General features: G+C 36.7%; 1 protein-coding gene across 3 annotated transcripts in view; it reads left to right on the forward strand.

Moving 5' to 3' along the window:
• The window catches only part of PRKD1 (protein kinase D1), a 366,194-nt gene extending 338,891 nt beyond the window's left edge, over nucleotides 1–27,303 (forward strand). For 2 of the 3 annotated variants that reach the window (XM_017895869.1, XM_017895871.1), the window contains 5 exons: nucleotides 3,286–3,447; nucleotides 3,984–4,082; nucleotides 5,398–5,665; nucleotides 25,401–25,486; nucleotides 26,316–27,303. In XM_017895869.1, the coding sequence (XP_017751358.1) occupies nucleotides 3,286–3,447; nucleotides 3,984–4,082; nucleotides 5,398–5,665; nucleotides 25,401–25,486; nucleotides 26,316–26,534 (834 nt within the window). In that variant the 3' untranslated portion in view covers nucleotides 26,535–27,303. The remainder of the gene's footprint in view (nucleotides 1–3,285; nucleotides 3,448–3,983; nucleotides 4,083–5,397; nucleotides 5,666–25,400; nucleotides 25,487–26,315) is intronic. The other variant, XM_017895870.1, reaches the window with a different exon arrangement.
• The last annotated feature ends 233 nt before the right edge of the window (nucleotides 27,304–27,536 follow it).

Below are 27,536 nucleotides of genomic sequence, written 5' to 3' on the forward strand. Positions count from 1 at the left end.
ATGTATTTTTAAAAATCTATATATCTAACCACATTCAAAGCCCATTATTGGGAAATAACAAAATGTTCCCTTATCCTTTACATCAAGATGCTATTAGAGAACATTTGTAGAGCCCTTCAGAGCTGACAGTGAACATAGCACAAAATAGTTAACAATGAATGAACACTGTCATTAATCTGTCCCTTACTTTTGACTTAGAACATTCTGTAAATACCCCAATTCTGGAAATAAATAGGTATTAAAGTTCTACCCTCTGTACAGGGCACCTCTGGTCATGTTGTAGAGTAGGAAAAAGGAATAAATTGAGTGAAGGACTTTAGTACCTCTAAGAACTCATGTATTGGCCAGGTGCAGTGGCTCATGCCTGTAATCCCAGCACTTTGGGAGGCCAAGGTGGGCGGATCACCTCAAGTCAGGAGTCAGACACTATCCTGACCAACATAGAGAAACCCCATCTCTACGAAAAATACGAAATTAGCCAGACGTGGTGGCGCATGCCTGTAATCCCGGCTACCCGGGAGGCTGAGGCAGGAGAGTCGCTTGAACCTGGCAGGCAGAAGTTGTGGTGAGCCAAGATTTGCCATTGCACTCCAACCTGGGCAGTAAGAGTGAAACTCCATTTAAAAAAAAGAAAAAAGAGGAATACAGGTAGAGGAACATAAGGAAACACATCATTCAGATAATTTAATTAGGAGGGCTCCCCAGTCATTACGACTCTCCCCTCTTCTCCAGCTTTCAGAACCTAAGATCAGCAAAAGCAGCAGGCTATGCAGCTCCAACACTACTCCTGTGCTCCCTGCCCTCCCTGGGCCCCCGAGGTCACTCTCCCTTAACCTTTATCTCATCTTCTTCTTACTAGTTTTTCCTCTGCCCACACACAGAGGACACCTACCCTTTCTGTCTACTTCTGTTGCTCTGCTCCTTTCCTATTCATTGCTTCTGCTTCCCACCCATACGGCAAAGCTTAGCCATTTAAGGAAGCCAGACTCCCCAGAACACCGCCTAAGTGTTTACAGTTATATCAAATAGAAAAATAAAAGAATCAATGAAGAAGATGCTCAAAGAGGAACGTGTACTTAGTACATCTCATAGTGGACTTGTCCTAGGAGAATCAGAACTCTAGCAGAACTCATGTAATCCTTAAAGCTCATGCTATGATTATTGATTAAAAGAGGACAGCTGAGACCTTTGACAATTCAGAGGCCAGTGGTCTGTGCAGTCAGTGTGGCTTCTCTAACAGGGAAAGGCATATAAAGAAAAGGAAATGAGACAGCCTGGGGCACAAGTTCAAGTATGAGCAATGTTATCACATGTTCCATAGTGCCTATCAAACAACTGTGTATGGTCCTATTAGTCTTCTCCTTAGCAACTGGCACTCCCATAATATTCAAAGCCATCTGGATATCTGCTCTTATTTGCAAGTAGTCAGGAAAAGTAAAGTAAGAGGGTTGATAATACGAGCTTTGTGAACCCCAGCTCTCTCCATGTGCTTCAGCTCTGACCAGGATAGAGCAACTCAGGAGGTGAGGTCTATCCAAAGTTGCCAGATTTGACCAGTTAATAGTGCAACGATTTGAAGAACAGTGACTCTAGCCCTTTAGAGGTTAAAGGCTATTAGGTAGATGTGTAGGCAAAGGCTCAGATCACATTCATAATAAACTTGCAATTCCATGGCTCTATTATGCTGTATGATTTGACCCCAAGGCATCAGAATCAAAGAGACCCGTCAGATGCCTGAGGCAGAGATCAAAATGGGCAAAGTAGAAAAAGGACTCTCTAAGAAATGACTTACCATCATCAGATCTCCTGCTAGCCATAGCCTGGTTCTATATCCAGTTGATGCCAGGCTTTCCTTGCAAGTGGTAGCGAGAGGACAACTACAACAATGTAGACTCACCCACAGCCCCTTCTGCTGCTCACCACCCAGCATCCATCTGTGAGGTTTCTGAACAGTGAGCCATTTCAGGTTTTAAATTTCATTTTACATACAATTTTATCACTCACTGAGATTTTTTTTTTCTAAAATAAAGAAGCATTTAATTTTTTTCTCTCTTCAGCTGTTAGCACATTTAAGTTAGTTCCTGCTTTTTTTGTTTAGGTAGTTTTTGTTCATGATGATTTTTTCTTCTCTTGCTCATTGGGATAGAAGTGGAATATATAATTATTTTTGTGATGTTAGGATTTGTTGTTGTGCGGAGAAAAAAAAGATAAAGGTCAAATGATCAAAGGCATTTGTCGATGATCCAGAAGAGCATTCAGATTTAAGCATTATTACAAGGGATCATCTAATGCTAAGAGTAATTTTACTTGACACATGTGGCAATTAATGTGTCAAGCAAAATGCTGCTTACCATTACTAATCATTACTTTATTGTGGAAATACAGTAGTCCCTTGGTATTGGCATGGGATTGGTTCCAGAACCCCCACCCCAGATATCAAAATCCATGCATACTTACATCCCACATTTGGCTCTGCAGAACTTCCCTGGGGGAAAAGTTGGTCTTCCTTATCCGTAGGTTTTTGGATCCTGTGAACACTGTATTTTCAATCCTTACTTGGTTGTGGATGCAGAACCCACAGATACCGAGGGCCAACTGTGCTTATTGAAAAATATCCACATGTAAGTGGACCCACGCAGTTCAAATTTGTGTTTCTCAAGGATTAGCTGTATTTGTTTCGTGCTTGAAAGCCAAGCAGGTAGGATGGTATCATAGACAAAGCATAGGCTCAATTTTTTTTTTTTTTTTTTTTTGCTGTTTTATGATCTTCACTTAGTATAAAAGCTTCTGTCAAAAACTGCAGCCTCCAGTACCAGTAGCAAAGCATTTCTAAAAGGTTTTGACTAAGGTACTTTATCAGTGCATGGCCCGATGCACTACATGTATAAATTTCATCTTTACTACATTCGATTTCTACCAGTTGTATAGAAATAGCCTAGTATGCTTAGTTAGGACAATATGTTTAATATTGGGGATGATCTTAAGAAATTATAGATTTCTCAATATGGTATTCTAATTAAAACCTAATTAGCAATTCACTGTGTTAGAACTTGGATTTTTTCTCATAGAAGTAATTTCACTATGCATAGAAAGTAAAGATGTATTTTTTGGAGACATTAGAATTTCAAAAATATAAGGCAGCACATGTGGAATGTAGAGGTGTTAAAAATCTTAAGTGTGGGTTTCTCTATAGCTCTAAGCTTGAACAGTTTTGTATAATCAGCGAGCTTGCCAAACAGTATCAAAAAACTCATTTTCTTCAAGTGCTTTATTTATCTTTAATAGAACCTTCATCACCCTGGTGTTGTAAATTTGGAGTGTATGTTTGAGACGCCTGAAAGAGTGTTTGTTGTTATGGAAAAACTCCATGGAGACATGCTGGAAATGATCTTGTCAAGTGAAAAGGGCAGGTTGCCAGAGCACATAACGAAGTTTTTAATTACTCAGGTAAGAAATAAATTACAGACAGAAAAAATACAATATGTAATATCAAGTGTTATCACTGTTTAACCACAGCTTTCTAGCCTTTGTTGTTTAGTCCCTACTTCCAGTCTAAACTACACTAGAAAAGGTTGTAGTGGCTTTATTGTATTACGTGATTTATATCTGTATTAATCAGACTCTACAGTATACCAAATTAGTAACATGTTTGCAGGTCCATGTATTCACACTTTTCGTGAAAATTTAAAATGTACATTGGTTTAGTTTTGCTTCTTTGAGAATATTTAAGAATGGATGTCCCTGTTAGATGTAGGTCTTTTATCTACATTTGTCTTGGCTGCTGTATGAATACCATTATATGATAATTTTTTCATTGAAATTTCTTTAGAAACCTATGTTAATCTAGCTCATTTCAGTGTCTTTAACATAAAGAAATTTGAATGTTCATTGTCAGTTTTTTTCTTGGACTTTTAACTGGTAGAAGACATTTTGAAATTAATAAACTGGAATGAAATTATTTTGGTGATTTTTCTTCTTTATAGATACTCGTGGCTTTGCGGCACCTTCATTTTAAAAATATCGTTCACTGTGACCTCAAACCAGAAAATGTGTTGCTAGCATCAGCTGATCCTTTTCCTCAGGCAAGTATAAAAGCCTCTCTCAGCAAAAAGCCAGTTGACAGCATCACTGGCTTCCATGTGGCATCTTGTCACCTTCCAATTTTCCCTTAAAACCTTTATTTGTTGCAAGTGTTTTCTATTCATTTTTATCCATTTGTTACCTTCTTTTACCTTTGGGACTATGGCCTTGTGGTTTTTTGGTGAAGCCAGCCTAATTATACACAGAAGTTCCTTCTCATTATGCCTTTTGGCTTTTCTAGAAGTGGCCTGAGTGACAATACTTCAAAGTCCCAGAGATGTTACTAGCTCACTAATGGGCAAGATATTAAACCTCACGGTTGTTCTCAAGGACAAGGGCAAAACTTTTTTCCTTTCCTAAACTTAGAGAGTGGGAAACCAGCTATCTCTGCAGGGAATTATAGATCCGAAGTGACCTGACTAAGATGACTGTCCTGCCTTGCTTCCCTAACACCTTCCGGTCCTGCCTATATATGTGCCAGTGCAGAGCTAATTTTGAGGATTATTGTGGATGATATGACACATCTTTGTACTTATCCTTCATCTTCTACTCGTAATAAGCCCTTGAGTGAAGGTCATCACTTCCCTGATTTGCATAACGCTTTCATGCCTTGTATACAATATTACCCACTTCTGAGTACACTTACCTTCTTCATATTTGTCTCTTGGGTTTTGGAGAAGGAAGACTGTTTTTTTGGTTTTTTTCCATTTATTTTTATTTATTTATTTATTTATTTATTTATTTATTTATTTATTTATTTTCACACAGAGCACTCTGTTGCCCCAGGCTGGAGTGCAATGGTGCAGTCTCAGCTCACGGCAACCTCTGCCTTGCAGACTCAATCAATCCTCCCACCTCAGCCTCCCGAATAGCTGGGACTATAGCCACACACCACTATGCCAGGCTAATTTTTAAATTTTTTGTAGAGATGGGGATCTCTCTATGTTGCCTAGACTGACCTTGAACTCCTGTCCTCAAGCAATCCTCCTGCCTTAGCCTCCCAAAGTGTTAGGATTACAGGCATGAGCCACTGCACCCTGCCAAGGGAGACTGTTTAGATGATATTTTTATGAATGAAAACATACTTTTGTATCACTACATAAACCACTGTCTTCAGATACCTAAAATGGAAAAATAGCTATTACTTTAAGAAATCCATATCATTTAATGTAAAGGTAAAGTATTTAAAATACTTTAAATATTTTTATATTTAAATACCAGTATATTTAAATACCAGTTGTATCTGGTGAACATGAACTAAGACACACACACACACAATTGCGAACAGAGTATTTCTGCAAATTCTTTTATCAACAGGTGAAACTTTGTGATTTTGGTTTTGCCCGGATCATTGGAGAGAAGTCTTTCCGGAGGTCAGTAGTGGGTACCCCAGCTTACCTGGCTCCTGAGGTCCTAAGGAACAAGGGCTACAATCGCTCTCTCGACATGTGGTCTGTTGGGGTCATCATCTATGTAAGCCTAAGTGGCACATTCCCATTTAATGAAGATGAAGACATACATGATCAAATTCAGAATGCAGCTTTCATGTATCCACCAAATCCCTGGAAGGAAATCTCTCATGAAGGTAATATCTTCCATTCAAAAATGGCAATGATCTAATCCTGATGTGTTTATGTTATTAAATTAATTTAATTGTAAATTATTAACTTGATAAATGCTCGTTGTAAAGTGCCCACCAGAGTGGAAACACAAAGACATGAATTAATTTGGGTGGGACACGTACATATAACAGAAATTGGGTTATATATAATAAGAAGTAAGTGAACAACCAGAGAGAATGTATTTTGGCACATTTCATTAGAACTTACAAATATTTATACCTTAATATAATGGTAATAATGAATCATTAGTAAAGACTTACTTATATGTGCCTAGTTCTGTGTTAAAAACTTTTCAACTATTGTCAACACAAGAATGTTATGATATTGATATTTTAATGATCATATTACATATATTAGTATACCAAGTTCTTTGTCTACTGATTTTCTCTCTGTGGCATTAAAATACGTGTAATATTTTACCTGGCCATTCCCCTGGAATTTTTAGGTTATTTCTCTATGTTTAGTATTAGAACATCCTGATGTATCATTCCTATATATATATCTCTGATGATTTCTTTAGAATAGATTACCTTGGCAATGTTGCATTATTTAGAGTTATATTCTTAATAATCACTTCCTTCCTCTTAAAGGAAAAAAGATTGTTTAAAAGAAATTGCAGGGGCTGACAGGGCAGAAAAAGTGACTCATTCAATACTTCAGAAAGGAGTTCCTCCGTTAACATACATTGGAGTGTATTTAATTCTCATAAAAATTCCATAAGATAGGTGTTACTATGGTGGCTATATTTCAAGTGTGGATCATGAGGTCAGAGGTTCGAGACCAGCCTGGCCAATATGGTGAAACCCTGTCTCTACTAAAAATACAAAAATTAGCTGGTCATGGTGGCATGCACCTGTAGTCCCAGCTACTCAGGAGGCTGAGGCAGGAGAATCACTTAAACCCAGGAAGCGGAGGTTGCAGTGAGCCGAGATTGCACCACTACACTCCAGCCTGGGCAACAGAGTGAGACTCTGTCTCAAAAAGAAAAAAAGAAGAGAGAGAGAGAGAAGTGACACCACTGGTCAAAATACAAAGCTAGTAAGTAGCAGGGGCATAGTTCATACCCAGGTAGTCTGAACATACTTCCTTTCACTAGTAGCCCTACTTCTTTTCTAGTTTACCGGCAATATCTCATTCTAGGTTCATTCTGTTTGTTCGGACGTTCACCATGTAAAAAGGCTAGTACATTTGTAAACATCTCTTATGTGATGTCTGTTACTGCATATGTTGGTATAGATATGAGAAAAGAATGTATAAACTGCCTAGGAGAAATTAAGTTCTTAGACTGCTATTGGTATTAAATGCCAAGAGCTATCCATTATCAGAGCTTTAAGTTACCATTAGCAACAACCTTTAACATCCTCTAATTAGTTGTAAATCATAGGTAGATGGATATATCTTAAAGGAAACTGTGGCCTACAAAAGAACTACCATGTTTGCCAAAGGAATAATTAAACATTTTTCACAATTCAACAGAGATGAAAAGTAAAGTGTAATTATGTTTCTTTCTCAGGAGACAGAATTGTCAAATAACCTTGTGACCCTTGTTAGGAAACATTACATCTAAATAGAGCTAACCATTATGCCTGATATTGCTCATTCAGAGATCCAGCAAAATAAGTTGATCCTGTTATCAGAACGCAAATCTGGAATACCACTGAAGCCAATCAGACACTTTCCTGTTCTACAGGGATTGGGCATTGGGGAAATAACCTTCACGTTTTTAAACCCTTTTTCTTGGAGTAGTGGAACAAATGATGCCCCTCTCTCTGCTTTTGTGAAAATTTGACTTGCTATATAGCTATAGCCTATTCAGACAAAACCTATTCAGGCCAGAAATGAACAGTTACAAATTATGAACTTTTAATTATCACTAGTAATAGACACCAGAGGACTAGATATCAAAGGCCCAGGAAACACTTGCTGGGAAACCACAATACACGTACACAGTAGGTAATACAAAAGTAGAGGACAGAACATCAGATGTGCTTCACAGAACTTGAATGTTAGTTGGGGAGATGAGTTATGTGATGTTGGATAAAATGATAATTTATTTCCTTGAATTGTTACCTAGGTGGAAAATCAGGGCCTCCAAGTTCAGGGGAAGGAGAATCACTGTGGACTTTACCAGTTAGGACTCCACTTTCAGAGGAGATAGAATTTAGGCCAGTCAGTGAAGAATGGAAAGAAAGAGACATAGCATTTTAGTGAGAGAGAATTATACAGGATAATTCAAAAGGCATTTATATTTGACTAGGAAGTACACATTTTACTTGGCTATGGAAATGTCTAAGCACTAAAAATTTCCTACCACTCAGATGAAGTGATATGGAGACCAGCTCAGATGGGAGATAGAACCCTCACTTTTCCAAATGACTCAGTACCTCCTTATGGCTCACTCTTGCCTTTGAGGCACAGGCATTATACTGTTTGCGAACTAAAGCTCTGGATGGCAAAAAAAGTTATCTAGCTGCTGATGTATGCATAGAACTCATGCTTGAATATAGAGAAAAGTTAGTTAAATTACATCATAATATCAGTTAAGGTGTCACAAAAGTAGTTATTGGCCCAGGTTCTATCCCATTATCGTATTGAGAACAAATAATTCCATCATTAGAAGTTATAATGGAGTTGAGACCAAATAATTTTAATTTTAAGCTTGTAGGACCTGACAAACACACCAGCAAAACTATTAATAGTATCTGGCACAGGGTGGTCACAACTGATATTAGATTAATTTTTAGTCTCAGGATACTTTAAACCACACCAGAAACACTAAGAATCCAGATCCGGGGAAATAAAAACCCAAGCACCTCCATGATTTTGACAAAGATAAAATGTCAACAGTCAAGTAGTTTGAGATAGAGGGTCCTATCTGCCATTCTGAGTAGTCATCACTTACCTTCTTTGGGCTTCAGTTCCTCATCTGTAAAATGGGAAATGATTCCCGCCTACATAATGAGGTTTTAACAAAGACTGAATGAGATAAAGGTTATGAAAGGCATCTATAAAGGCAGGCGTGGGGTGAGCCAAGAATTTGCATCAGAAGGAAGACAGCAGAACACTAAGCACTTGCCCTGGCTGGTAACCAAAAATTGATTGTATCATTTTAGAAACGATGTGCAGGATTCCTTAGTGTTCTTTGGACATATTGCTAGTTGTAATGTATTTTTTTTCCTGGTATGAAAAAGCAAAAGAAAATGTTGTAAGGTAAGATCTTAATAACATGCAGAGATGTGTCAGAATTACAAATTTCTTTATTATGTATTTTTTCTGTTATTGTAGATGTTGACTTGATATAATATGATACCTATATATTGGGGTGTTTGAGTAGTCATTGCACTGCTTGATCCTCACAGCAATCCTCTGATAAGTGATTTGCTTTGGTATCTGCATTAGAGAGAACCCAGAGAGGTTTCATGACCTTGGAATCAAGGGCTTAGACTGGAAATCATTTATAATTTGTCTCCATTCTTTACACTGTACATTGTTGTATACCAAAAGGGTGCTTATTTCTTATGGCTTGATATTTAGGAACCTACAGAAATATTTTGCTCATTAATTATTCCTGCTAAGATGATTTAATAAGCTGAGTACTGGCATTCTGGATATATGCCTGTTAATACTTTATCAATGAATTAACAGGACTCTTGTGTTTACATAACAGAAACCTGTCTCTAACTTAGGCAAATAAGATACTTTATTGGCTCATGCAACTGGGAAGTCCAAAAGATAAACCTCTGATTCAGCTAGATCTTAAAGCTCAAGTGTAATTGCTTCACCATCTCTCACCTCTGCTTTACTTTAAGATGACTTCTTAAAGCAATGATACCCTAGCAGCTCCAAGCTTATGTGCTGCTTATTGTCCATGAATCAGAATGGAAGAGGGATCATCTCTCCATGGCTGTAGGGTCTCTGGAAGGGGCACTGATTGGCTATGGTTAACTCCCTTAATACCCAGGGAACAATCATTCAGCAGCCCCAGGAGCCTGGCTCTGATTGGCCATATGGATGATGATGACAACCTCCAGGTGGAGGAAGGAAGTTCCTGCAGGGAAAAGATGGTAGGCTAAAAACAATCACAAAAGCATTAACAGATGTCCTTTATAAAAATAGATGTTTTGGGTGCAAAATAAGGTATGACTTGAAAAATGAGAGAAAATTTGAAGGAAACTTACCAAATCGTGTTTCCAGTAAAATGGAGATAGTGAAATTAATTAAATGATGAAAGAAAAAATATGAATAGCTCACACTTTTACAGCATTTGCCTTGTAGCCAGGCACTATTCTAAACACTACATATGTGAATTTGTTTAATCACCCCAGCCTTTGAGTATTTACTCAAAGGATTGTTTTATTATTGTTTGCATTTTGAAGATTAGGTAATGCAGGCATAGAAGGTTAAGTAGTTTGTCTGGGTTGGGCCAGGGTACAAATCCTGTCTGCTGGCCCCAATGCAGATGCTCTTATGCAGGATATTGACATCCTCTTGATTATCTTTCTAATGGATTTAGCCATGCTGTCACATTAAATTTTTAAAATGCTTTCACAGGCATAGAGCTAGAGTAGTAACACGAATTTTAATAATTTCTAAAAGTACTGGGAAATAGGATCACACTGTGATAAAGAGCTGAGTTGTGAGCTGTACCATTTAGTATCTTGGTGATCTCATCCACATTACTTGTTCTCTTAGGTCTCAGTTTTCTTTTCTGATATGATGATGCTAATTCCTACCTTACTGGGTTATTGTAAGTATTAAATGAGATTGTGCTGGAAACTGCTTAGCACAGTGATTGGCATGTCTATATTAGTTTAAATATTGATCATTTTCGATGTCCCAGTCACTTTACAATCTTTTCTTCTGTCTATCTGTATGTATGTATTTAGTTTTTTATAAATGTAAGCATTCTTATATATAAAACTACAATTGTGTATAAAGATATATAACTGAATGCATTTATGTATAACTTACTATAGTTAAGTAATATAAATTATTATAAAATAAATACATTATAAACAATATATAACAAAATACATACATACATCATATATATAGTTATGCATATATAACTATATAAAAATGCATGCATACAAATGAAACATTCCAGCATGAATTATATGTTTACAAACAGTTGCACAAAAGGAGAGTCTAGCTCATCATGGGGAAAGAGTGTGGGAACTTTTCAGTCTATCCTAAGGCAGTATTGTGTGTTCTACCACATTTCATTTCATCATTATGGCCGTGTCAGTGGTCATTTGTTATCATCTAGTATATCCCTCACTACCCATCAGTAATTAGACGTGGCCTTGCCTCATCTCCAACTTTATCTCATACCGGGTTAGGCTTAGTGGTCAACACATTCATTTTGTTACCTTTCTGGGTTCCTTGAAAGAACTTGTGTACCTATTTTTAAACATTCGCTTTAAATTTACTTTATCTGTGGAAAGGGCAGCTCAGTATCATGTTAACATATGTTTAGATGACCAGGTACAACTAAGGAGAATTGCACCTTATCGTTTATCAGCATGCCCCTCCTTTTATCATATTTTTAAAAACAAGAACAAGAAATAGATCAAGATATCCCTCATGTGTGTAGTGTCTGGCATGTCATAAGGGTAAATCCCAGACAGTGCTAAAAACCTCAGAATTGCAAGCAAGACTCAGTCTGTGACTTAAGAAGTAGGTCGCAGGGGTGTGGAGCTTAAAAATTCAAAATGGAAAAACTAGCTATTACTCAAAACAAGAATATTTGTAAGGCAGGAGATTTCTAATAATTTTGCCAAAGAGCCTCTTTGATAATTTGTTTGTTTTAAACAACCTGTCATGGCCTAGCTATAGATCTATAGCAGGCATTTTTTAACTTTAGCATGCCAGCAGTTAATTAGAGGAGCTATTTAAAAATGGAAGTTCCCAGGCTCCACCCCCTTAAACTGCTGTTCTGTACTGACAGCATAAGAAGTCCATGGTCCATGGACTACCCTTTCAAAACTGCTGCTCTGGAGCCCAGATCCCCTGAAATAACCTAGAACTCTAAAACAATTTTGAATTAAGTTTCTGATGTTCAAAGTTAGATACATTATAAAATTTATAAAATCATTTATAAATTTCTGTCATTTCTTCTTTTTTTTTTTTTTGTTTTATACTTTAAGTTCTAGCGGTTACATGGCCATAAGCGTGCATGGTTGCTTACACTATGTTTATAGCTTATTGGCCATGTTGGTGTGCTGCACCCATCCAACTCGTCAGCACCCCATCAATTTCATCATTTACGTACTCACTGTATAAACATCCCACTGCAATCCCTCCCTCCTCCCCTCCCCCGATGATAGGCCAACCAGTGCGTGATGTTCCTTCCCACGAGTCCAAGTGATCTCATCTTGGGTCAGGTTCCCACCTTATCGAGTGAGAACATGAAGGTGTTGGTTTTTTTCTCGTGATTAGTTTGCTAAGAATGATGGTTTCCAGCTGCATCCAGGGTCCTACAAAGGACGCTAAACTCTCAACTTTTTTAGGCTGCATAGTATTCCATGTGTATAGTGCCACATTTCTTAATCCAGTCTGTCACAGATGGACATTTGGGTCCTGATTCAGAGGCTTGCTATTGTGAAATAGTGCCGACAATAAACATATGTGTACGCATGTGTCTTTGTGAGCTAGGAGTAACTTTATATCCTTTGGGAGATTATACTACCAGTAGTGAAACTGGCTGTTGTGCTCATATGTACATCTAGGTCTATTGATCCTGAGGAACTGCCATTACTGCTTTTCCATAATGGCTTTGATATCACGTTACCAATCCACCACCTATGCAGAAGTAAAAGGGGTTCCATATCTTATCACACATCCATCTCCAACATCCTGTTGTTTCCTTGACTTTCTTAATGGATTGCTCATTTCTGTCAATATTTTGTATCTATATCATCTTTATCAGATATACAATATCAGGACATGTAACTTGTTCAAAATGTCAAATATATTCTAGTACAGATTGCCATGAAAATAGTGAGAATACAGAAAAAAGCACAAGTATCTTTTGTCAGGAATAAAGAAGAAACAACTATAAACTCCAGGGAAGTACAAAAAGTTTTATAACAAAGTCGTGTACAATAAAGATGCAACTAATATATGTGTCATAATTTTAAGCAATTAAAGGAATGTAGGGGCTGGACATGGTAGCTCATGCCTGTAATCCCAGCACTTTGGGAGGCCAATGCGGGCAGATCACCTGAGGACAGGAGTTCAAGACCAGCCTGGCCAACATGAAAACCCCATCTCTACTGAAAATAACAGAAATTAACCAGGCGTGGTGGCGCGCACCTGTAGTCCCAGCTACTCGATAGGCTGAGGCGGGAGAATCGCTTAAACCCAGGAGGTAGAGGGTGCAAGTGCCTCTGCACTCCAGCTTGGGCGACAGAGCCAGACTCTTATCTCAAAAAGTAAATAAATAAGTGGAATAAAGGAATGTAGGAAAAGAGAATCTCTTTAATACTTAAATTCTCCTTTAGGTATAGGTTTAAAGATTTGGGGTTACAGGCCATAGGAGGTAAGGGTTATAACATAGAATTTATCAGTTAATAATTATATATAAATTACTCCACATATTGCTTATTAATTTTGTTTTATATGACCTGTAAACCAAGCATGTCTGAGTTAACTATAATTATGCAAAAGAATATGAATAATGAAACTTCTACAACACTAGGAATAAGGAGAACGAAGAAGTGAAGAGAGCCATAAGAGCTCTCACATCCACCGAGTTCATAATGGGATTCTGCCAAAGTAAATGAGTGGTGTTATGTGTGTTTATGTGTATCATTTAACGTAAAATTTAACCATCAAAGCTTAAAGTTTTTAGTAACTATCACATAGATTATCTAATATCCTCCATACTGTGTGCCAGGCACTATTCTAAGTTACAAAGGTGGCCAGTACTATAATTTAACATATCTAAATTATTTGGGAGAAGGAGGAAAACAATAAGATAGGAAAAACTGGAATGAAATTATTCATCTGTGATGGAAAGAAATCACATTTTTTCAAAGTGGTTCTTCTCAAACTATCTGTGATAAAGACCAGTTTTATTTGAATTTCTAAACATATGGACCAGTGCTTTGTAAAATGTATTTAAAATGTGACAGCAATGTTAAATAGCTATAAAAGTTTCCAAAGACTTAGTCTCACTTTATATACTTATCTCATCATTGATTGATTACAAACAATTCAGACCAGCACTGATTCCTAGATCACTTTGAGCAGCACTAGTTTAGGGTCAATGAAACAAGTATAGAAGATACTGCATTTATTATTTAGAGGTATGGAGCTAATTAGAAGAAGAGTTTTAAATATTTAAAATAGGTAGTCTCTAGAAACCAGGTCCAATAATGAGATATAAGATTTTTTTTTTTTTTTGCTTTTGTATATGTCTTACTGATTTAGATCTTTTATCAGGTGCATGCAATAACTTTCATTAAAAAACTAATAAAAGGGCATGACATGAAAGATAAATGGAGTAAATAGACTACAACCTTTTTAGAACACTAATTCTTCCATGTATGGTCTGAAAGGTGTCTAAAATTTGAAATAAATAATGTATAATATTTATATATAAATATTCACTCAGGAGCTGTAGGATTACAGTTCTTTTTCTATAGTCACTGCAGTGTGACTGAGCAGTTGAAGAAAGATGCAATCTTCAGTCACTCAACTATCATGTCCACACAAAGAAGAATAGTCAAGTGTGAAGGTCAAATGAATTCTGTCTTCCTACATTCCTTTATTTGCTCAGAATTTTAACACACGTCATAAATGATTTTTCCCTACAGCTGACTTGATTATATAGCTGTTGTTTTCCACAGAGTTTATTCTTAGAGGAAAAGAAATGACACAGATAACCAAGCGATACGAATTGTATAATTGGTGAAGTGAGATATAATTTGCTTCAGTGCAAGTCATTTCACTAGGAAAATGATGACAGACCTGTAGCGATAGATTGGAAAGCATTTGTTAGAGTAATAGTACATTTCCATTATCAAATTGAATTGATGTGTTCAATTAGAGATACACAGTAAATTTGAGGAAGATTAGTAATGGGCCATGAAGATTCCCAGAGAAGTTGCTATTTTTTTCCTTCTGAGTTTTGATATTCCTTTATATGCCATTAGAGAGGCAAGCAGGCAGTAATCAACACAGAGGCAGCCTCGGAAATTGTCTCACAAGGAGCCCCCGACCCCTGCAGACAAAAGATCATTTTCTGCGTTCTCAGGTGAAGTCTGAAGAAGCACCTATTCCCGAGTCACCTGCTGAGTTGTTTCTGCTCAGCTTCAGAGTCACATGGTTAGTCGGTATTCTCAGGAATTGAGACCAGACAGGAAGCCTTGACATTTGGTGACACACACACACACACACACACACACACTTTAGGTTTAATGCAAAGGCATAGGAAATGCCTTTAGTGCATCATAATTGTGATGATGCAAACAGCTACGCAAGTTCCTTCCACTTGTGTGCTCTGGCAACCTCCATGGTAGTATTTATGCTTCTTTTTCCCGATAAGCACAGCTATAATTTATTCTTCCAATTGGTCTCAATCCTCAACTATAGAATATAGAATACATGGTATCTCAAGGCATAGAATGGCTATCATAATATACCACTAAATTTATCAAGGCATCTTAATTTTATTTAAAATATTTTTGCCATTCAACTTGGTAAATTCAAATAAAATTGGTCACAAGTGTGTTTTTCTCTAGAAATTGGAGATTGAAAAATACAGCCAGTACAAACACAAAGCAAAGCTAAATAAAAGCCTAGCACCATTACCACATGGTATGTTTTCAAAATCCAACAGTGTTCCAGAACGCTAAACACTTAAGTTGGAAGTAGCACTTTGCCATGAAAAGGAACCAGCTGTAGGTCCCTCTTTCACAACATATTGTTCAAAACAAAAAAATAACCCCATTGAAAATAAGGCTCGGGTAGATGAGACCCAGAAATCCAATGGTACGAGAAACAAAAGAAAGACAATTGTCATTTTAATAATTAAACTGTGTTTGTAACAGTTTATGAGCCTTGCAGATCCAGCGAGCCTGCTGAATATTTATGAATAGATTGATTTGTCAACATATTAACACACTGTCAGACATAACGGCATGGAGGAGAGGCGAGGAGACTAGCCAGTGAACTGCTTAAAAATGCTGACTGGTTGCCAGGAAATTTAATCAGAATTGATAAGATAAAGTGACTTATGGAGGTCAGAATCTCCAATGGGGTTTAACATTCTAAACAATCTCAAGATTCTGGAATTAATTATGTTTAATTTTAATAAAAGAATATTAATTTTATACAATTAGTAGGAACTTTACAATTATGAGCCAAAGGCATACAATGCTTTGAAAAATATCTACCAGTAGAGTGATTTTTTTACATATATACCTATGTATACATATTTCAAAATCCAAATAAGGTAATATCTGCAAAGCATGTCCCATTAGGAAAAGAATCATTTATTTTGATAGCAAGTAATATACAGTTAATGAGATTTTCTCTAACAAGTGATATATATAGAGAGAAACTGCTCAGAGGTTTTAGCAAGCACATTGGCATTGTAAATGCTCAAAATTGGCTGCTTATTTGCCATTCAAAATAGAAATACTTCCTGTATATTTCAGTTACAAAGTTAAAGTTTCACTTCTGAATGTACATCATAGTTTAGCTGAAATATATAACACCTGACTATGTGTGGAGATGTCTGAATAGAAGATCAACAAAGGTTAAATATTCTGTAAGTTTGCTTTCTTCCATAACAACAAAGAATAATGCTTCAAAATAAAATCTTATCTAACCCCTATATTGCTCCCAAGTGCCAACCCACTGAGTAATTATCTAGAATATTATTAAATTGTTCTAGTGATAGAAAATACACAATTTCATGAGCAGCCCAGTTTCTTTTTAATCTGACTCCAAAACAATGAACAAAATTGTTCATGTATTTATACACACTGATAGAACAAACCCAAACCCTTTCCAAACAAAGATTCATCTCAGAGGTTTGAAAGCAGTCATCATGTCTCCCCTAGCCTTCTCTTCTCCTGCACAACTCAGTTTTTTATATTCACCCTCCTGTTCACTGTGGCAGAAGCACTCTCTGCTTTATCTACGTTCTCTTATAGTCAAACCTCAGGACTGATCTGACTTGAGGGTCAGTAAGTCTTATTAAGAGTAAAGTGGGCCAGGCATGGTGGCTCACGCCTGTAATAACAACACTTTGGGAGGACGGGGCGGGCAGATCGCCTGAGGTCGGGAGTTCGAGACCAGCCTGATCAACATGGAGAAACCCCATCTCTACTAAAAATACAAAATTAGCCAGGTGTGGTGCCTGTAATCCCAGCTACTCAGGAGGCTGAGGCAGAAGAATTGCTTGAACCCTGGAGGCAGAGATTGTGGTGAGCCAAGATGCCATTGCACTCCAGCCTGGGCAACAAGAGTAAAACTCTGTCTCAAAGACAGAGAGAGTAAAGTGAAACTACTACTTCCCTCATTACAAAGTACACATTTCTGTTAGCACAACATAAAATAACATTTGATTTGGGTATAATAAATAAACTCATACTGAGTTTACTGTGGATTTAAAACCCAGAATTCATTCTTACATATATTCTTGATAAGCCAGATTTTCCAATTCTGTACTTAGTCCTTTTGAGGAGACTGAGAGAGAAGGACCTAAATAGAGGACATAGTTTCAATTGTCTCCTTTAAGTTATTTACTAGCGTGGCCCATTGCTCCAGTCTGTAGTTATTGGGATATTATTTGTGTAATCCAACTTGTTTGCTCTTCGTGTTGGCAACTTCTGAGCAGAAATTATGTTTAAACTCTTCTATCTCTTCATTCCAGATACTGAACAAGATGGAGCTGAGGACAGATACCTCTATGATTAGATAGCTTTCTGTATATTTATGTCCATCTATTCAGGGGCCCTTTGGGCAATATTAAGCCAGTTTTTAACCACTATCAATATTCTCATACCTCTAGCTCCTTGCTACTCAAAATGTGGTCTAAAGTCCAGCAATATAGGATTGTCTAGTAGCCATTAAAATACAGACTATCAGACCCCACCTCAGAACTACCAAATCAGAATCTTCAGTTTAAGATCTCTTAACTATTTTTCATATGTATGTAGAAGTCAGAGAAACACTGCTTAGCACAGTCATGCTCAACTCTAGCTGCACACACCTGAGACACTTTGCTACAAATACTGATACAAATATCAATATCCTCTCCTAAAGATTTTCACTTGACCTTTGGTTTGAGTATCAGTATTTAAAAATAAAACTTCCCAAAGGATTTTAGTGTGCAGTCCATTAAAACGAACATTGTAAAATAAACATAATCTGCATGGCAGTTACTGTCAGCGTCATTATGATTTGCTAAAAGAAGTCACTGATCTTATGATCTGTTATATTTTGTAAGGTTGTAATGCCCTACCATCCAGAAATATTTTAGCCAAATTATGCAAACCATATGCATAGTTCATTAAAATGAAACAAAGTCCAATATGAACACGATCAGCATAATATAAATATATTTTGATTTCTTCTTTAAAGTTTGAATCAATTGGGCTTCAGTTTGGAGGCTGCTGTATGGTTGTGTTTAAACAATTTATGATTTCCAAGATCATATCCCCAGTTTTCAGGAGGAAATGAAATTGGATGAAAAGCAAAGGAGTAACCATTGATAGAATAACTTTCTACAGAGGAAAGAACTGAAAAAGGAAAGATGCCGACTCGAGTCTCTAAAGGTCTTGCACTTCATTGGATTCCAGTAATTGACTCCGGAGCGAGTGAGATGATGATTTCCAGTGGCCTTGTTTGCTGCCGGCAGCCTCTGGTTTCAGTCCCTGAGAGGAGCGTCCCAGTTAGTGTTGCTGAGCAACAGCATGCTGAGTTGAGAGCTGGAATGTGAAGGGTTGCAAAACGATTTTTAAAATAAACACACAACTTCCCATCAGCATGAAGCAAGCCAAAGGGAGAGAAGTACTAAGCACTACACTGTGACAGGCAGTGAGGCAGAATTGAAAGGGAAAAAGAAAACACTTGCCTAAAGGCAAGGAGCTTGAAGGTTGATTGGCAATGGCTCTATCACCAGAATGATTGTTCTCATCTGGTTTCTATTTTGAAAAGATACCTGAATAATTTGGGGTGGAGAGAAGTCAGGGAAAAATGTACTGTGTCTTGACAAAAGAGATCAGCCTTGAGGTTTCACAGGTGATTTCCTGCCTGAAAAATACACATTGTAAAATAAACATAATCTGCATGGCAGTTCCTCTAAGCATCATTCTGATTTTCCAAAAGAAGTCACTGATCTTATGATCTGTTGTGTTTTGTAGAGTTGTGACGCCCTACCATCCAGAAATATTTTTAGCCAAAAATATACAAACCATATGCATACAATATGGGTATTGAAATTTAGAGCTAAGAAAATGGCTATTTAAATTTCTAATTAATGTATTCAGTCTACTAAATGCTACTTAGCAAGCATTTTTCTAATGCATTGTAGTTCAAATATATTTTACTTAAAATATTTATAAAACTTACGTGCAAAAAAATGAGTACCCACTCTGTGTGACCTTAAAGGAACTAAAATCTAATGATGAGAGTGTGGGGAGATAGGCATGTATTGAAATAATAAAAGAAAATAAAATGGGAAATGGAACATGATTGAAAGGTGTGACCTGGGGAACCTATTAAGAATTTAAGCATGTCCAGTTACAGTCTTTTTGTAGAGTTTTCTGCAAGCTTTGGATGCCTTTCAGTTTAGCCATAATAATGACACCTGCAAATCTACCTTCTGCATACAAAGAACCTGTTGTGTCCACACACTTGGTATTTGCATTAAAATGGAGAATGACTGCAATCTAGTTTGTGCAACTTCAAATATAATTCTGTATTTTGTTGTTATTTTAGAAAATATTGAATCTATATCATATTCTGATAGAATGCTCCTTTTCATCTTAAAACGTAAAGCCCTCTGCACCTGCATATGCCATTTAATTTTGTCTTTGTTCAGGTATCCTTGTGCACCTAGCAAATAGGCTACACAGACTTCAGCTATCCTAATATCTGCTGAAAGTCCCATTCTGCTAAAAGAGAATGTTTGATAAAATTTTCTCTTTGCTTTCCTGACATTTTTGTCTCTAAACTGATAGGGCAAGGAGAAAAAATGCTGTACAGGAAGTTAGAAGGAGAGTAAATGTGTTAGCCAAAATTTATTGTAGCAAAAAAGAAACATTAGATTTCAAAAAATAGGTATCTTTTTTTTTTATAATTTGTAGGGAACATTATTGTGAATCTATGGCTAGAGACATTGTATAAAGCACAAAACTCTGCTCATGAGGAGAAAATTTAAAAATGGAAATTTACACCATACAATTGTTTAAAATGTTTCCATAAGAAGAGTAAAAAAAAAAAGGACTTCCCACATGCCCGGATGTGGCTATTTAAGAAACTTTAGATAAGACAAGGTATTAAAAAGATGGAAGGAGAGGATTGAGCTTAAGCTTGAATAAAGATAATAAAATTCTCAGAATGTTGGAAAGACTCATCCCCCAGAATAAATGAGCAGTTATAATCAGAAAATAATCATACTGCTCTTCAAAAAGGTTGGTGTCATGTTTACTGCAAAAAGAATGATGAACTAGCCACTGCCTATTTTACTCCTGTGTCCTTCAGGAACAAAGTGGTGGGAGGTTGGGGGTATTCAAACTGAGAAAATAGTAGGGGAAGAAGATACAGGGAACCCAAGAGAATAAAGGATTCTCATTACCCCTACTGCTTTGGCTCTTGTTCCATCTCTGCTATTTAAACATCATCCGTTTATTGCCTGAAACCACTGAAAGACTGCACTGTGTTGCAATACATCTTACCCCAAGAAACCTAGGTATTTGGATATAGTCCTTTTGCTGTTTTTATAGAAGGAGATACAGGGTACCAAGAATTTCTGAGGCATTCTTCCCCAAGTATCTCTTTTGCATAGGGCTCCAGATTCCTGAAGGACGCAGCTCCTTGTGGAGCTACAGGTAAACTGGAGTTTCAGCATTCCTCTACCCTTCCCCACTTGGGCACCAGCATCCTAATCTGCAGCTGTGCCAGATTATGACATTTCATTCTGCTGCACTCCTTACTTCCCTGTCTCCCGTAGCCACACCATGTTCCCTTTCTCCTTTACTTTGTTTTTGAGAGGAATTGATAGAATGGCCCAAGTTTGTATCTGTCACCCCCATTGTCCCTCTCCCCTACTCTCCTGCAGTTCCAAAGGCATGTTCTACCACATTCACTCTAGATCTAAATTCTGAATTTTGATTTTAGTTTTGGAACTAGACTCCAGACCCCAGTTGGGCTTTTTTCCCCTCATTGTTGGCTCTCTTCTGGGAGTGCTGTGATTTCTCCAGCTTTACTAGACTGACTGCTTCTTTACTACTGGCTTCCCCTTTCCCTTGTCTTAGTGTGTTTATCCTTGATAAATTACACATGACAGTCTCTGCTGGGAGCTGGCACCTATGGGAAATGAAAGTATCACAAAAGTGCACTCAGTAGCAGCTATGAGATGGGTAAACGTTCAGAGCTGGACACACTGCATATTGAAGAAACTAACAGATGTGCTCTTAGAGCCATGGTAATTTTTAATAAATCATAGACAAAATGAGAGAGGTACCAAGGTATTTAAGACAAGTAGAATTTCTAAAAGGGGGAAAGAATGGATTCTGAAATTATTCAACAAAAAGCTTAGTATTTATCCTTGACAAAATTCTAGAATGAATGAATGATTAAATAGATGATTTGCAAATATTTAGAAAACAAATCTTGGCCCTTAGAAGGAAATGACTGAAAGTCAGTATTTGTCAGTGTTAATTTACTTAAAATGTATTATTCCAGAATGACTACCCTTTTTTTTAAGTAGGATTACCAGATTGGTAGAATGAGTCTTACCAAGAACCGATGTGTCTCAATGATAAAGCATTTGGAAAAAAAAATCGCCTAAAATAGCCTTTGGAGAAGATGGTAAATATGAGCTACATAGGAATACTTCTAGGAGGAAGCATTGCCTGCTTTTAAGGCTTGCTCAAAGAATAATTAATAGGCCTGGCAGTTAGTCATGCATTTTTGTGATAGAGTCAGAAAGCCCTATGTTTAAGCCTTATCCTGAAAGAAGTTATAATAATTATATTAATACATAGCAGATGGGCTTATTTGGTGTGGACGTGACAGAAAGCTAGGAGAATTAACGATACAAGGGTGTCATATCACATTCAGAGCTATGGTCTCAGAGAGGCACATACACATACACACATATCCTTGCATTCAAGCACATAAAAGTATGGTGGAAACATAACTAAGAATGTAACTATCATGACTGTAAAAATAAACAAAAAATTAGTTAAGTTTTGAGATTATTATCCACTTATAATGATGAGTTAATGGTCTAATATGACTGCAGTCTGCCATAATGTTTAAGAGCACAGGCTTTGAAGTCCAGTCCCCCTGGGTTTCAAATTCAGCTGTATTGCCAAGGAGCTGTCTGACTTTGACCAAGTTACATAGCCTTTTGAAGCTTCAGGTTTTCCTTTTATATAAAATGGAGATTAAAATAATAACTACTTTCAGGGGGTTGTTATAAGGACTAAATAAGAATATGAATGTAATTTTTTTTAAAAAAAGAATGAAAACCCCTCAATCCTAAGCTATATGAATAATATATTTGTGTATAAATCAAACTGGCCATTAAGGAGGAAAATGTTGGTCAGTGATGATTACTGAATTTCAACAGGGACATTGAGTAAAGCTAGTGAATATTAAAATCGAGGTTACAGGAGGACGAAGGAGGCTGAAAGATCTGAAGGAACTATAGAGGTGAGATTAAGGGGAATGAGTCACCGTCTCCAAAGATGTAAAGAATTGTCATATAGAATAAAGTTCTCCATTGCATCTAAAACATAAATAGGACTAATGACAGTAAGTTATAAAAAGAAAACCCTTTTTTTTTTTTTTTTTGCTTTGAGTAGGATATTAATTAAAGGTCAAAGATTCAAAATGGTGTGTTGTGTCATGATATAATCTGTGGTCTGGGGAGGGGCATGCACGTGCCTTTGTAACTAGATTGTGAGCTTTTCAGAACCAGGGCTTGATCATTAACTTTTTATTTCATAAATAATTGCCAACAAGAATTAAGGAAGATTTGGTGAATGAAGAGTTAAATGAATGATTTATACATACGTAATACATGTGAGACAATTTTATTACATGAATATTGTAGCAATGTAGACATGGCCAGTAAAGAGAATATTGGAAGGAAAAAAAACCTCTGGACTGTGTTCAAAAATGTTTAGCAAAATGCATTTTGGATGGTATAGTTAATGCTGGATTGTATACAGCTTGATTAATAAAAAGGATGTTTTAAGAGTTCCAGAAAAGTAACAAGTAGAACAGAATTCTCATCTACAAATGACAGACCTATTTTCTCACTAACACCATGGTCCCAACATTTAGCTACAGGTGCTAAAATTTAATAGTTCATTATTTCTGTTGTGTGCTTCCAAAAGCCACAAAATAATGTATACACACACACACATTTATTTGTACACACATGTATCTCCTCTAATTCTCTCCTTATATCCTTAACCATTTTCTCTTGGAGGTACTTGTCATTGCCTTGTTGTGCTTATTCAGGTCACTTGGGTTGGGTACTGTGGTGTAGTCAGACTAATGATTGTATGCTTCATTTAGCAGAACAATTTTTTCATTTTCACTTATTCCATTCCCTTCAGACACTTCTCGTTTCCCCTCTGATAGTACTTCCCTCCCCATTATGCAGTGTGGTTCACTGTTGGGGCCCGTTTGGGCACAAACCAGACCTTTTGTTGAGTTACTGTACTCCTGCCTTTCTAATTATAGAATTCAGAACAGAATGAGTGAATTAATGCCATGAATGTATTCCCTGCAGTGTCTGGGGCAGTGTAATGCTGCAGCATGCTTGCAATAGCACATAAGCTCTCCCTTCACTCCTTGGCCTCCATTTTTGCCGTGTGGTTTCACAGCAGCAAGAATGGAAGGTGCACTTTACTCACCAGTGAGTAAATCAAGTGAATGGATATTTTAAAGCACATGCCCTATACGCAGTTCACAGAGAGAACTATACTTTCAAAAGCTCTCTGAGAACACATGCTTGGAATATGAAAATGTACTAAGTACTGTATTTCCTCATGTATCCTAGGTAAGGCAAGAGTGTATAGGCATAGGCAACAGTTAAATGTGTGTTGTTGCATTTCGTTTCTCCAAATAAGTGTTTGGTATTTGACTCTACAGCCCTTCAGGGCAAGCAAATACTTGGAGTAATAGCACCATAGAGATATGATTCTCAATTACCAAAAGACTATAGAAGTCACTTTTCTTTTCCTGACACTGGGAAGGATTCTGATTGAAGGAAGCATTCTTTGTCCCTCTGGTCTCATGCGACAGTCTGTATCTTCAGGTCCATACAGGTTGATGCACACTGAAAAGTGGATTCAAAGCTGCCTATTCAAAACTTGGTGATTGGGGAAAATGAGGAGTTAATTTTCATTTTTGTTTATCAGCTGCCTGTTTGATTAAGATTTTTGGTAGGAAGAGCCATCTTTCAGACATAATGCCTAGGGTAGGTTAAGGGCGAAAATTAACTCTTTGAAATACAAATACTTCCATTAGGTTGGCAGATTTCACTAAGCTCTTTTTGGGAAGAAAATGCTAAAATTCAAAAAAAGAAACATGGAAGTTATTACAAGAATGAGAAGTGTGAAGGAATGACTTTAGTAAATAATGAACTATTAATGACATATACTGAAAATATAATGTCCAGAAAAGGAGAGTGAGAACTCCATCACATGATACTGTGGGTAACTAGGATGATTTTCAGACTAGATAATGATGAGTATTACTTTTTCTTCATAAATTACACTCACAGAAGCCCCCAATCACAAGCAGAGTACTAGGCCGGAGGGACTGTGGTTCTAACCCCTCAGATAACATTTCTTGTTAAATAGAATTCTTTCCTGTCTTCCTCTAGAAAGTCTATGAAGGCTGATATAGTTACAATACATTGGTTATTTTTGAAAGCAAAAGCAAAGTGAAAGCAATTAAAGTGTTTTCTTCTTGGGCTGTTGATTTTCAGGCTCCAAGTTTATCATGAGATATGATCTATATTACCCGTGTTATGATGTATTTTTTCCATACAAATATGATATTCAGATGTCTGTCATTAATTCAATACTGTGTGAACCACTGTGTGTATTCAAACATTCAGCATGTTTTATAACAAAATTAGTAAATGCTTTGTCTTGAATATTAGTTTTATCCTGCCCATGTTGTAAGACATATTTAAATGATGTATATATAAACAAAATTTCTGAAATAAAGTATTAAAGAGTAGACCAGTTGAAATTCATATCATACAATTCCATAATTACTTCTAACTTCTTTTTTTTTTTTTTTGGATCCAAAATAAAATGAAGGCCAAGGTTTCAGTATTGTTAAGAGGATTATTTTTTCATTATTCTAGTGCCTTGTCACTATGCTGCATTTAACTGTGTGAAATAGCAGATGTGAAATAAACTATAAATGAATTATGCATGTGTTACAGATTTGTCATCTATTTTTACTGATAATTTTTTTCAGCCATTGATCTTATCAACAATTTGCTGCAAGTAAAAATGAGAAAGCGCTACAGTGTGGATAAGACCTTGAGCCACCCTTGGCTACAGGTAAACAACAATCATTGAGTTTTCTTAGTTGAATGAGCTTCTAAATATTTATAGAATTTTGATATTTAGAAATCTTTTGCAATAATTTTTAAAGTGTGATTATTCTAATATCAATTTATTTGCTCAAATACATGCAACTTCATAGGATGTAATAACAATTTAGTGTTTCTAAACATTTTTCTCTACCAGGATAATTTGATAGAGGAGATACATGCACACATACACACACACAGCCCAAAACCAAAAGGCAAAACCAAATATAAATAAATAAACCAAGGATCATAACAGACCTCAGACGACCAGATTTCAAAAGCATTTGTATGTGTAATCCTGATAAATGTACAAATAGATGCCCATCTGGTCATGCACTGTACTCATTTAGAAGCTATATTTTTAAATGCTAGGTTATTATGTATGGAACAAATGCATGGCAAATACGAAGTATATGCATGTGCTTCTGTTCACTTAAATATTTATTATTTTCACATTGAATTTAAAGTTTAGAAAACTAATATTCTGAAATACTGAAGGATTATTTGTAGGCATTACATTTCAAAGGAATACTGACATTCCTGGTTGCTTGACTACAAACATTAATTGCCCACTCTTTGATCCATGGTATCATATAAACAGTATGTATTTGCCAAGGTTAGGCAAATAGGATGGCTTTGCTGCCGACGCTGTCGCTTGAGGATGCATGATGAAAGATTCAGCGCTGTTACCGTGGAAGGAAAAGGGTAACTCATAGATTGCAGAAACTGACATCATATGACACAGCATGTTGAGTCATAATGATCTCTATGGTAATATTTTGGAATTTCTTCTTCAGGACTATCAGACCTGGTTAGATTTGCGAGAGCTGGAATGCAAAATCGGGGAGCGCTACATCACCCATGAAAGCGATGACCTGAGGTGGGAGCAGTACGCAGGCGAGCAGGGTCTGCAGTACCCCACACACCTGATCAATCCAAGTGCTAGCCACAGTGACAGTCCTGAGACTGAAGAAACAGAAATGAAAGCCCTCGGTGAGCGTGTCAGCATCCTCTGAGTTCCATCTTCTATAATCTGTCAAAACACTGTGGAACTAATAAATACATACGGTCAGGTTTAACATTTGCCTTGCAGAACTGCCATTATTTTCTGTCAGATGAGAACAAAGCTGTTAAACTGTTAGCACTGTTGATGTATCTGAGTTGCCAAGACAAATCAACAGAAGCATTTGTATTTTGTGTGACCAACTGTGTTGTATTAACAAAAGTTCCCTGAAACACGAAACTTGTTATTGTGAATGATTCATGTTATATTTAATGCATTAAACCTGTCTCCACTGTGCCTTTGCAAAGCAGTGTTTTTCTTACTGGAGCCTCATTTTGGTAAGAGACAGAACATATCTGTGAAGTAGTTCTGTTAGGTTTGTCCCATTGGTATTGTCATTGTAAACAAACTCTTGAAGAGTCGATTATTTCCAGTGTTCTATGAACAACTCCAAAACTCATGTGGAAAAAAAATGAATGAGGAGGGTAGGGAGTAAAATCCTAAGACACAAATGCATGAACAAGTTTTTAATGTATAGTTTCTATAGTTTCTAATTCTTTGCCTGCCTGGTGTGCCTCAGTATATTTAAACTCAAGACAATGCACCTTGGTGTGCAAGACCTAGTGCTCTTAAGCCTAAATGCCTTAGAAATGTAAACTGCCATATATAACAGATACATTTCCCTCTTTCTTATAATACTCTGTTGTACTATGGAAAATCAGCTGCTCAGCAACCTTTCACCTTTGTGTATTTTTCAATAATAAAAAATATTCTTGTCAAAATATGTGTCCACCTGATTGAATTATTTTCATTCATAGTTCACACTAGGGTTTTCAGGCCAACTACGAGCAGAAGTATCTGCTCAAACAGCAGGAAAAAAACTCATAGTCTAGAATGTAGTTTTATGTACTCTGAAGCAGTAAAAGTATGTTTCAAAGTGGAGTGAAGCTTTCCTGTCTTGCATGTGGTTTAATTTCTAATAGAAAGGAAAGCTTTCAAAGTGAAAAGTGACCAA

Source organism: Rhinopithecus bieti, unplaced genomic scaffold (genome assembly GCF_001698545.2).
Source record: "Rhinopithecus bieti isolate Rb0 unplaced genomic scaffold, ASM169854v2 scaffold_21703, whole genome shotgun sequence".
NCBI lineage: Eukaryota > Metazoa > Chordata > Mammalia > Primates > Cercopithecidae > Rhinopithecus > Rhinopithecus bieti.